At 40.9% G+C, this 13,259-nt stretch overlaps 1 protein-coding gene across 2 annotated transcripts in view; it reads right to left on the reverse strand.

Annotated features, from left to right (window-relative positions):
* Positions 1-1,336: 1,336 nt before the first annotated feature.
* The window catches only part of SPTLC2 (serine palmitoyltransferase long chain base subunit 2), a 77,489-nt gene continuing 65,566 nt past the window's right edge, over positions 1,337-13,259 (reverse strand). For both annotated transcript variants that reach the window (XM_036384208.2, XM_036384207.2), the window contains exons 11-12: positions 12,483-12,612; positions 1,337-7,407 (exon numbers count right to left, since the gene is read on the reverse strand). In XM_036384208.2, the coding sequence (XP_036240101.2) occupies positions 7,288-7,407; positions 12,483-12,612 (250 nt within the window). In that variant the 3' untranslated portion in view covers positions 1,337-7,287. The remainder of the gene's footprint in view (positions 7,408-12,482; positions 12,613-13,259) is intronic.

Below are 13,259 nucleotides of genomic sequence, written 5' to 3' on the forward strand. Positions count from 1 at the left end.
CAGCGCCCTCCCGGCGGGGCGGGGCGGCCGCGGCCCCGGCGGCTCCGGCCCGGCCGCACGAGGCGGGGAGGACGGAGGCGCCCTGGTCCGAGGGGCGGGAGCGGGGACGCGGCCGGGCAGGGGGCTCAGAGCCTCCCGCCGCGGCCCCGGGGAAAAGAGCTTGCAAAAGCCGCTCCTTTTACCCCTTCTCCGAGCGCCGGGGCTGGGGCCGCTCTGCGGGAAGGGGGGACGGGCCCCCCCTATCCGGAGCCGGCCCGCGACGGGCAGAAGCGGGGCTCTGTGCTCCCCGGTGAAAGCCTCGGCTGTTCCTGAATTGCGGGAGAAAGTTTCTACCACTCAAAAGAAGTCTTTATTTCATGATCTGCTGTCTTCTGCACCGGCAGCATCTTATCCAGCCCTCAAAACCTGTTGGAAACATGGAGTGGCTGTTTATTTGGGGTGTAAAGAGAATCTTTTCCAGCATTTCCACAGGCGTTCATAAGCCTATGAAGGAAATTAGGGAAAGGACTATGAAAAAATTATTAGGGAATGACACTGAAAGGAGGTTTTGCAGCCTACTGAGTAGAATTGCCAGTGCTGGCACGGTCTCAGAAAGGGAGACCTAGAAGGGAAAACCCAACATTTCTACAGCAGCCTTAGCACAAAGCTGCAAATCACCTGGGCCCATTTGTGTACCCACAGCTAAAATCAGGACCTGCACCTCCTTTTCAAATACTGACATCTGGTTTATGCAGACTTAGGGCTGAGATGAATGGAAGGAAATGTTTAAAACAAGACACAAACTGCAAGACAGATGTGAGGTCAAGAATCCCATGCGAGATGTATCAAGAAGCCCTTTCAAACATCTCATTAGCAGCACAGCAGCTGAGAGCAGCCTGACACTCTTAACAGCACCCAAGGGTAGCAGCCTAGCTTTCAAGCACAGCAGCTTTTTGGGGCCAGCACCGAGCTAGAGCAGGCACTCATCGTGGGAGTGCTGCACATCAGGAACAGCAGCTACGACTGCAGGCGTCTTTCCACAACAGAAGCGGCTTTTCTAGACTGCACATCAAAGCTCCTGCTGTACGATGGACCAGAGACTGCCAAAAAGCAGATAAGCATCCATCTCTCATGCAAGGTTTCCTGGCTCTAGAGTACAAGGCTAGAGGGGAACAATGATCTGAGCTCTCAAACAGGCGATGGTGTTACCCAGTCATTCCAGTATAAAACTCATGTGTTGAATTTTTTTGAGGTTTTTATTTTGGTGGTGGGTGGGAAAAGGACTGGGAAAGAAGAGAGTTCAGTCTCCTTAATAGGGAAAAGCCTAATTAAGGAAAAAAGTGCCAAAATCACGATATAGCGTTTTTTTTAAAGTCTTTATTATGCAGAACAGAATATATTTGAATGAATTTTTTCCCCAAGCATTTTTTTCTCCAGTGTTTTTTTTAAACATGCATTGTTACCTTTTTAAAGCCAATGTACCATCCATTTATCTTTTTCCCCTGCCCACAAAGCATCCATATTCATGTTAATCACAAGTGTAAAAAAAATTAGACATCTGGCATAAAATATTTTTTTTGGGGGGGCCCATTTAAAAATTTTATCTAAAATGTCTTATCTACAAAAAAATCCAATATATATGTACATTATAGCAACACAGAGGCATAAGAATACAGTGCAATTTAAGATGAAGTGCTGTGACTTGGTAATTCTGCCCAGGGCTTGTGGAAATGTGGGCCACCATTGGCTTTGGGGCTGCTTGCCTAAAGCCTCAGGCTCCAGCATTCCTCAGTTCTCTCTCAAGTGGGTCTGAGGTTAAGATTGGGAGGCTAGAGATGCATTAAGCTTAATAAACCATTAGGGGGTAGCAGAAATACTGCCTGAATAGGGTGAGCTTTGGCAAAAAAAAAAAAAAAAGAATCTTTACAAAGGTCAGATGGCTTGGTGCATGTTTCACCTCACTGTGGGTATTTTTGGAATGGCACCAAGCCTCGGAATATTCACGTGAGACCTGTTCACCTACTGCTGAGGAAATGAATTTGCTAGCTGCCACTGGTTCTGAAGTCCCTGACTGTCTCAGTAAGTCTCCCACTTTGAGCAGCCCAGGAACAAATTCCTGATGGGAGTACACAGAACTATGTAAGCTGCACAGGAACATCGATGCAGAGAACTGCACTATTTTGGCTCCATGTACAGACATCCCCTTAAACAGCTGCTAGCCAGGATCACACACAAACTGAGTTTTAAACCTCTCCCTCCCGAGAAAACAGCAGTACAAACTGCTTAACTAAGAGCACCAAGTATTCTTGCGTGGGGTAAAATCCACTGCATTCCTCAAGGTCAGGCTTAATTTTAATTCTTCATACCAAGAATCACAGTTTAAGGCCTTCAACACACACCACAGTCATCATCTGCTTCACCCAGCCCCATTCGGGGATATAAGCACAACAGCTCCAATGTCTGCAAAAAATGCTTCTCTTTTCAGTGAAAGGTAAAGCACAATACTTCACACAAACACTTTATGTTTGTGCTCTAGTATTACATCTGAATCCTTGAACAGGTGAACAACTGCAAGGCTGGGAATGTTTACAGGAATACAAAGCCATCAGAATGGCTTTGGAGATTTTTTTTTTCTTTTAAAACCATGTTCAGGTTATGCAGGTCAAATGACTCGCTTTTCCCAAATAGTGGTCCAATGCCACCTGGGTGTCAGGTCCAGCACCAAAGCCACCAATGCACCTGCCAAGGGGTCATACTAAGCACTCCTGAACAGCTCAGCACTTCACTAGTGCTAAAACAGAACAGACTGCAGGTGCCTCAAATCTCCATGCAGAAGATGCCATCCACACAGATCCCAGCATGCTTGACACTTTCATAGGCTGAATATAAAGTGTAAAAATAATATATTTAAACTGCATACATTCTGACTGAGCACTGGATATTGGGATACATTTCCACAAGTTTCTTTCTCTGTGATGCAGCAAGGGGGCTCATGCATAGTGCTCCAGATCCAGTGCTGCAAGGTTTTCTCTTAGATGAAATGAAGAGTCATGTTCATGCTTTCTTCCAACCTCTCCTATGACCTCCCTGAATGGATAACATGGCTTCTGAACAAGCAAACAGCTGTAGGTCAATGTTTTTCAGAGGAAAACAAATCAAAATTTGCACAGAAGGAGAAGAAGTACTCACTTGGTGTGGAAAAGTTTTAGAGGAGTGTCCATTCAGGCACTGAAAACTGCACTCCTGATTTAGGGATACTTGTTCAAGTACACATGAAGATCCCTGTACAGCTGAAAATAAGCAATATTTGACTACCCCTTTTCTTCATCTCTGCAGTATCAGTCCTTCATCCACACAGCACAGAATTGCTGATTTTATGGGCACATTTCCCTTGCCTATTCTTTGTGAAGGTGCAGCTCTGATAGTGAGTATCACATCTGCACTCTTTGAGGAAACAGCAAGGGGAGGGTGGGTAATGCAATCCCTTCAGATGTTTGGTCAGCTTGCTCCTGAGTCTTTTGCCTAAAGCAGAAGCATACTGCTACACCCATAACTCAAGAACCAGAACTGTTCATTAAGGATGCTACTTAGAAGGGAAAAGATAGAGCAACTAGAGAGCTAAATAAACCATATACATACTATACAAAAATTTGCGTCATGTAAAAAACAAAAGTGAAGGCCCTGAATATTCTGACACAAAAAAAAATGGTTTCTTTTCTGCCAAAGAACTAAAGGAAAACTATGAATCAGGTTCCTTAAGACAAAGATCTACTTGGGAAAGCCAGTTTCTAACAAGAAGCAGATCTCCCACTCTTTGCTGATGCTCGGTAATAGGAGCTTCTCGATTTTCTTACGAGTGAAAGAATATAGCCATTAGCCTTAAAACAGTAATGGTTCTAAACTCTTCACTCTGCTCAAGAGAGGCAAAAACTTGCTTGCTTAGTTCTTCAGAGAGGTACTGGGAAGGTAACTATTCTATATTTATGAGTAAGTTTAGCCAATATACAGTACTGAGCAAAATCCTTTGTTCAAAAGCAGCCTTCATTTTCTTTTCAATTTTGCATCTCTTAAGAAATACCAGGAGTCATTTTCAATTAGAATGTCTCTGAAAAGTTGGCAGGGACTGAAGTTTTATTTCTTAAGCAGCTTTTCCTCCTTTGTGATCTCTCAAGATTGGTTCTTTCATTCATTTCTACTGCCAGGAGAAAAAGGAGACAGATTTCTGGTCAGTACATAAATATCAAAGCAGCAATCCATCCTACACATACTGTGACAGCATACATACTGTAGATTTGCCTAGCACAAACCCTTACTGGAGTTTTTTCAGTAGATGCAAAAAGGTTTTCTTGGCTTTCAAGCTCAGTGAATTACTGAATTAAAAGTGTGAAATCTTGGGCTTAACTCTTACTTTTTCAGAAGCAGTTTCAAGAGGTTTCATAGTTTTTACCAAACTTTGGCAAAACAGCTTCTCTTGAACAAAAGGCCTCAGAGAGGAGTGGGGGGGGTTTGCTTTCCAAAAAGGATATGGCAAGACTGAAATGTAACCAAGTACTTTGCAAATGCTAACTGCCAGAATTATTTCTGAGGTGCCTTTGCAACTCAAAATTCAAAGTTATATGCAGACAGCGTGCCACAGCAGACAGATACTAAAAGGCAGAAGCTTGAACATAATTTCCTCGACAAGTGCAACTAGAAACCAAATGGACACTAGTAATTTTTGAATACTATTTCAGAAGTATTACTATCTTAGGATTTATCTATATTGTGAATATTTTTCCAGATACTTTTCTCCCTTCCAAAGAAAAGCTGCTCTAAAACTGATTCCCAGAGACAAGGTTGAGATTCAACACTTGTAGAATCTATGATAACCCACTTCTAAACTAATACTTCCCAGTTTCTAAACTGAGTTGGCTATGCAGCAGACAAACACACTGTGCATTTGTGAATGCTTAAAACCAGCTACCTACTGATCCAAGCCTTTAAATTGATCAGTTTGTCTGCTCTTAAACTATTGCATGATCAAGTTAATAGGATCAGGGCTCACGTCAGGGCTTCCTGTACTAACCTCCTCTTGTTCCCTAGTACAATCCAGAGAGAAAAAAAAAAATCAGTAAAGCTTCTTGAAGTCAGAAAGCAGGTAATCTGCTGGAATGTTAGAGCTAGTCCTGGGCAGAACATGGGTGAGAAAGTAAGCTCAGCTAACTGCTGTTTATTAACTCTGCCTGAACACATGAGACTATTTCATAGCTATCCAAGCTGCACATACAGACTTCTCAGATTCTGCACTCACTCAGCTCCAGAAGAAGAGCCAACCAACATTAATGGACTTAGACAGAAACAGTTAACTGGACCTATTTTCAAACAGTCAATTTCAGTTCTTCTCATATAATGAAATTTCTGAAATTCAATGGTAAACCAGTGTTTTGAAGTTCCATTACATTAAAATGTAACAAGATCTATAAATGCATGAAGTTAGATAGTCTATAAAATAGAAACCAATTCTCCTTTAACTCACCACATGTATTTGCAGGACTGCTTGGTTCTAGTGGCCAAAACACTCCCTCCCTGTTAGTTGCAGAGTGAACATTAAAGAACTTTAAAAGAATTTTTTTTTCAGCACCACACAAAGAGCCTTGAGTTGCTCTCTGCTTTAGTATTATGATGATCAGTCTGTTTCTAAAACGCTAGTAACCTGCAAAAAGTATTTTGCCAACCCAAACTGAAGAGCTGGCCCAACCCAACTGACACAATGTTAACATTTTACTATATTTGCAGAAATCATGTATGTCTAAATATAAAATACAGAAACAAACTATACTGCAATTGACTAATTTAAAACTTTTGGTACCTTTTTGTTGATCCATTCTGTTCACTGAAAGAATTCAAGATGTAAAGACTAAGTAGCAGACCAGTTCTAAGGTGTGTTAGAGCAAAGGCATCTATTTGAAACAGAGGGACAGTATGAAACTTGCAAATAAAGACTCCAAACAGCAACTGGCTCAGAGAACACTCATTTGAGCAGTGTTGATCAGAAAGTAACAGAAGCACAAAAGAATAAAGATATCAAACTAAATGCAATTGTGAGGACATTCTCTCTCTTCAGGGAAGACCTACAGATATGCAGCAGCTGCCAATGGGGACTTTGCTGGCCAGCCAAAATGCAATATATGACTGCAAGATTCAAGCTATCCATATGCCTAAGAGGGCCAGTGAAGAACACCTCACAGATGACACGAAACAGAGAGCTAGCATAGCAAAGGGCAGCAGTCTTTCACAATCTGCATGAAATAGATGGTTCTCCTAATCATCACCCCTTGTATAGGCCTGCTTATTGAGGAGGCTTCGTCTTAAGACTAACCATGAGACTTGCTCTAGTTTGTTTAAACCCAAAGGCTCCCTTCTAGGACTTGGCGACTTCTTCATGACTTTATGATAATTCCAAAGCAAGAGAAACTAACCTGAAGATGAGAAAGCAACACATATACAACCCATATTTTTTCTTTTTTTTTTTAACAGAAGTATTAAAAACAAACCAAAACAAACCCCTCTCCATCACTTACCCTCTATCAAAAGGACAATTAGTGTCAAAACCAGGAGACAATCTGGTATCCATTCTGGGAAGGAAAAGAGGCTACAGTTCCAGAAGTCCTTCTGCCCGTGGCTTACAAAACTAAATAATGTTTGGGAACAATGGTCCTGTCAGCGACATGTCAACAACACATTTATTTTAAAAAGGCTAAATTCAAGTTTTAAACATAAGTAACTGCAAATGAAAAAAAAAAAACAACTTTGGTTGATTATCCATCTTGTTAAATATGTCAAAGTTAGCAATCAACAGTTTCTCTAGGAAGTCTCCAGAAACAGACAGGTCAGCTCATTCCTAATTGGGAAGATCAGACACCTAGCAGTGACACTGAAAATGCTGCCATGCCAGCGTCACACATGCTCACAACATCTCAGCCAGCATTCGGGAGGCTAATGGTGCATACAAAGTCTGAACTAATCAGCCACAGCCAACTTAGATTGCTGTGAACTCATTGAGACAAATAAATAAAAAAAAAGCAACAAGAAAAAAATAAAGCCAAGCACCTCTAGGGCCAGACCCTGAAGACACAGAAATCAAAGAATTTTTTTCTCCTCTCCCTATTTACAAAATGCCATTTAGAGCTGATGTGGCCACTTCAGTATTGTGAGGAAATGTCTCTTATACTAAGCAGTCATAAGTGTGTTGTTCACGGATGCTGTGGCCTGTGTGCCACGGAGTGTCCCCTGGGGTGTGTCCCTCCCTCTGAGGCACATGGAGGGAGCTCAGTCTTCTGTTTCTTCATATGTGGTCTCATCAAACGGCCGGTCCAAGAGCGGTACCAAACGGCGACGGGAATATTTCAGTTGCAAAAGGTCCCCAACTTCATTGATTTCTTTTAAAGCCTGACAAAGAGATCACAGTAGATCAGCAGAGGAGACAGATGCAAGTTATCCACACATGTTCCTTTATGCATGCCTATGCAGACTACTCTGGCAGCCATTTTACTTGAGATTTTACTCTGCTAGAAGCCGGTACCTTCAGAAGTGCATAGGATTTTTTTTTTTCATTTTAGAATTCAGAAATTTTGAGACCACATAAACAGCATTGGTCACTTAACTGAGAGTGCCTGTGCATCCACCTGACTACTCCAGCTCCAGAACAGGATTATAATATCCAGCAAACCCCATGACTATTTGTAGATAGAAAAACAGAATAATGTTCTTCCCTTCCTGGAGGTAATGAAGCTAAAATAGAAAAAAAAATTTACATTTTGTTTGAGGTTTGACTCCTCCTTGTGTATCATTCAATTTGAAAGCAACCTTTGTTACCAAAACTGATCTGTATTTTTCAAATTGCAAAATAGGAAAGACAAACTATTGGAAACTATAATAGTGAACTAACAAGTTCAATAGATGCATTTGTTATATCTACATTTGGTTAATTTTCATTGTCCATATACAACTACAGATGAAAGCTGTGTGTCATAAACAACAGGAGATTTTTGCCAGACAATCCAAGGAAAGAAAAATAAAAAGTTATTCTGGGCAGGGCCCTAAGCATTTTCTCCTTGGAAAGCAAGTCCCACTGAAGTTGCCACAAATGCTGCATTCAAGCAACCGATGGCCCAGAACATTCTACTGAATTAGCACAGCCTTTCACCATTTTGACCTGAACTCAAATATTATGAAGTTTACCAGAGATCAAACATCTGCTTGCGTAAGAAATGAGGGAAGTCCCAGCTCAGTTAATCATACTTCCATTATGTTGCAATCTCTGATAAGACATCTGTCCACACACAATAGGTCTGTTAAAAGCCAAATCCTAAACTTCATTTCTCTACAGAACACTCCTAGAGCAAACTACAAAATAAATCAGTTGCTGCAGACAAATCTGTGATAGCACATGATGCTAGTTATTTTATATAGGCAAATGACAAAAATTGATTCAGAAGATCACTTTCAAGTCCAATATGATTTTTTTTTAATTCAAAGGTTGGCATTCTTTGCTGCCTTGAATTGTAAATGTATTGAGATAGGTACATTCAGCATTGCTTCAGAATGTCACTAATTCAACACTGATGCTCCAATCTGCGTCAAATGCTTGTCTCTTGAGGACAGTTGGAAGATGGGGGTTAATAGCTCTACATGTTTTTTCTTCCTAGATGGATAGTTCAAGTTTTTGTTTCTTTAAACAATGGCCCTTCATGCTTGTTATATCTGGCAGCAAAAACCTCTGCACTCTAAAATCTGGGGGAATGACAAACCCAGAAGCTGGACCTCGGTAAAAACAAAACAAAACAAAACAAAGTGTGGGCACAGTCTGCCAGAGCCTTAAGTAAAGATCCCATATGGAAGCAATTTAAAGCCGAATTTCTGTTGAAAGAGTATGTTAACTGTTATTCTTGAATGCAGATTTAGGATTTTATTAATTTAAAACAAAAAGGACCATGTGACCAGCAAAGACTACAAAGGAAATGGCATTGGTGTACTCTGACTTTAGGAGAGTGTAATATATTTTTCATCACTGAAAAGAAAGCACAGCCCACAGCGATGCAGGTTATGAGGGACTCCACTCTGATCCTAAGCCAAATATTTTTAGGCAAGGAAGTTTTATTTACATAAAACAGTTAAAATTTTAACTAAGTACTGTTCCTCATTGTGTGGGTGTATTTAATAAGAACAAGGAAGCATTACAAATATTATTATTTGCAAGAGAAGCCTCTCTTCGCTATGCTTCAAACCTGGTTAAGTTTTGTTTAAAAAAATACCACAAGAGCCCTAGTTAGCATCCATGAATACACAGATGGGATACCAAGTTGTCTCCTCTGTTGGTGACTTGAAGAAGCTGTCTGCCAGCTCTCCCCCAAGTCCATTCATTTTAGTTCTTCCTCCTCCTGGATATTGCTGCCACAGTTAGCAAGGGGGATTAGACCTGAGGTCTGCCTTAATGATTAGCTGCCTGAAATCAATCCCTTTTCACTGCATCACAAGAAAACACTGCACAAAGTCACTGACACAAAGACTTGCTCCTTATTAACTCTTCTTGCCAACGTTCTGGGTTTTGAGCATGCAGCTATTTTGAACCATAAAGGGGGTTATGCTAACTTGGAAAAAAGCCTCCACATACTGAGCTAAATCAGGATTTCTTCATTCACTTCAAAATTCACACCTCATTTTGCTCTGGATTAATTTTCTTAGCAGACAAGCTCTAATATATTGAACAAGCATTTCCTCAATTTAGCACATTTAACACTTACAGAGGTACTCTAGCAATGAATCTTACGTTAAGTGCACAAAATTTAAAACATTTTTTTGGAAAATGCAGAAGGAATTGACAGGAAAAGAGGTTTTTAAAGCAGAGTAATAAAAGTTACAGATAGATTTTGGAAGAGCGCAAATGTGGTATTTATACAGACCCTACAAAAGCAGCTTATTATGGCAAAGGCCCCAGCTAGTCACTAAAAGAGAAGACCAAGAACCTAACCAACTGTAAAATTGCACAACTGCTCAGGTAGTGCCTGCACATCAAGTTTGTACAGTTTCAGTTTTAGAAAGAGTATGCCAATTATGCAATATTATTTAGAAAGAGTATGTCAATTTGCAGCAGTATTATTTCAGACTTCAGTTTCCTTTATTTTCCTTCCTCCCATCTCTTAACCATTCATCCCCACTCCACGCCCACCTGTCCCAGAAGTTACTGCTCCCTCATTTGTGTCAATGAACTCAGGTCTATTACCACACTATGAGCCAAGTCTAATACTATTTATTTTATACAGGGCAAAAGGAAGCAAAGGAGAGGTCTTCTCTGAAAGTACTGGTTCCAAACCTTTATTTGGAAAAGAAACAACTAAATAGAGGTATTTTAGAGAAGAGTAGCAGGACAAGTAGCTGGGAAGGAATTCCTTAAGCAGTCTCTTGTTGGAGTGTTAGGGAATCTCTCACAAGCAGAAACAACTCAGGAGCAGCAAGTACAGCACTGCAGATACACGGCAGGGTGATACTACTCAATGACACTACACATAGATTACAAAACTGCTCACACCACACACTACCTTACTATTTTTTAACAGAAATTAAATTTAAAAAGTTTCTAATTTTAAGCTGTTGATTTGTATGTAAGTTCTGTAGCAATCAAGTGTGAAAAGGCGGAGTCTTTTTTCTTATAAGACATTAGTAAATATCTGTTAGATATTCTATTTGCTGTTCACATATTGAAGTGTTACCACCTGATCATATTTGGACATGGGGCATGATTTCCCCTTCCTTACTCTGTGACTACTCCCAATCACCTTGTCCACAAAATGTTCAAAAATAGTTTCAAGATTTTTTTCTCTACAATCTTCTCAAGATAAAGGCAAGGCTTTTCAACCTGCAGTTCCTTACACTTTTTTGCCCTTCTTCAAGAAGAAGGTGACATTGGCTGTCTTCCAGTTCTCAGGAGCCATCCCCAGCCACCATGAACTCTTTCTCCAAAGATGATAATCAAGAATGGCTTTGCAGTGACAGCCAACTCCCTCAACACTTGTGGACGTAGCTCATCAGGTCCCATGGACTGGTGCATGTTGATTTTGTTTAAATGTTCCCTTACTGGAGCCTCCTTCACACCAAAGGAAAGTCTTTACTGCTCCATACTTTTCCACTAATCTCATGATCTCAGGATTCCTAAGTCTCACCAGGAGACTGAGACAACAAAGGCACTGAGTACCCTTGCCTCTTGCATGCATTTCTCACCTGATTTTCCTGTGCCATTCAGCATCAGTCCTCCACATTTTCTCTACTCTTTCTCTTGCTACTAATGCCCCATAAAAGCTCTGCCTGCTGCATTTGATGTCCTTTGACAGACTGACTTCCAGGTGAGCTTTGGTTTTCCTGACCCCATCCCTGGTCACCTGTCTGTGCCTGCATGTCTTACACACTTTCATGATATATTTTTCTTGGTTTGTTCATCCATGCAGTCTTCCCACCACATTTCCTCTCCTTTAAATCAGGATAGATCGTTCTTCAGGGAAGGAGTGGGGAGGAAAAATCAATTAACTGTCCTGGACACCTCTGCTCTTTGAGACTGTATCCTATGGGATTCTTTCAAGTAGGTCTCTGAACAAGATAGAGTCTACTCTCATGAAGTCCAAATTCATGACTCAACTTAGTTTATATTCTGAGTCACAGACCCTAAAAGTGGGGAAAAAAGTGCAATGCAGAACTTTGGCAGTGCCTAAGACTGCCTATATACACAGGTCCATGAAAAAAGATTATTCAGAAGACTCAAAATTGAATGTAGCTACCACAGCAAGACATACTAAGAACAGTGAGACTTATTCATATAATCCTCTTTCAAATCTGTTAGAGAGTAACCACCATCCTTACTTTTTGAAGGCAGCATCTCCCAGCTGTGATGCTGGCCTCCTTCGAGGGGACCTCCATTCCCCCTGCAAGTGCCACTAAGGGTAAGTAAGGCACTGCATGTGGTACAGACTCACTAGGGCAGGGTCATTTAAGATACAGTGCTCTGAAGCCTTAAACAAGAACAGGAATAGTAATCTCTGGAATAAAAATTCTCACTAGTAATCATGTGCTTCCTTTTGAGAGGAATATAAATGTTTTGGAGATTCTCAGGCCTTTTTTTTTTTTTTTCCTTACCATTAACATCTAGGGTCAGAAGATGCAAAATGTTTCCTTCTAACCCCTTCAATGCAAGGTATAGCCTTTAAAGAGGGTAAAAAGCATTGTCTCACAGGAATGAGACTGTCTTCTTTTAAAATAGGACAAGAAAAGTCCTGAGATTTACCCTAAACAGGCATTCCACACTGTTAAAGCAAGGAAAGAGATGGAGTCATTGCCACCTCTATTGCAAAGGGCTTTGAAGGTTAGGTTCAACCATGCTGTGTACCAAACACTGAACCAGTGCACAAAACCCAGACAATTGTTGTATCTGTTTATTAGCAGGCACGAACAGAAGGAAGACAAGATGAGACACTTACTGTATCAAGCATCTCTTTGGTATGAGCTGCAGACAAACAGAACCTGGCTCTGGACTCGATGATGGGGGTGGCAGGGAAGCCCACAACCACAACACCGATGTTCCGCTTCAGCATCTCACGGCCAAACGCGCTGCCAGGGAGAAGGAGACAGTCACAGTCATTCCAGTGCTGGCAAAGCAGGAGCTGAAGGGCTCAGTATGGTAACCCATACAGGCCTCTGCTGCAGCAAGGCTGTCACACCACGGTTTGGAGCTTCCAGTGCTTTCTTTTTAGAGGCAGAAAGGCCTGCTCACAAAAGCCTTTTTAAAATTCAATCCCAAGGTGGTCCTTCTCAAAAGGTTCCAGTGTATTAAGTTCTAACAAAGATGAAAGATTATATGTGGCAGAGACTGGTCTTTTAGCAGGCTGTTTCTAAATGGATCTGTAACCTAAGCTTGGAAATCTTTCCAAAAGGAAAGAGTGATTTTGGCTCAGAAGTTTGACTATACAAGGAACCCCTCATGCTGCAATGCCCCAAAGCAGACGTTTCTGCAATTTCAAGATATTTTGTTTTCATGAATTTAATTTTATTAAAGTACATTACTGCATCAGAGAATGCACCACTTTATAAGTATCATGGGAACCAGTGAATCACCACAGTAAACTGAGATAATCTAATATGATACCTAATATTTTTAAGGAAGGTGCAAAAATATCATTCAACTGTCACTCATTATCTTCAACAAAACAAATTCTTAAGGAGACTAAAGAAAGTAGTGGCTGTGATTTATACAATGA

This window comes from Molothrus ater, chromosome 6, assembly GCF_012460135.2.
Source record: "Molothrus ater isolate BHLD 08-10-18 breed brown headed cowbird chromosome 6, BPBGC_Mater_1.1, whole genome shotgun sequence".
Lineage (NCBI taxonomy): Eukaryota > Metazoa > Chordata > Aves > Passeriformes > Icteridae > Molothrus > Molothrus ater.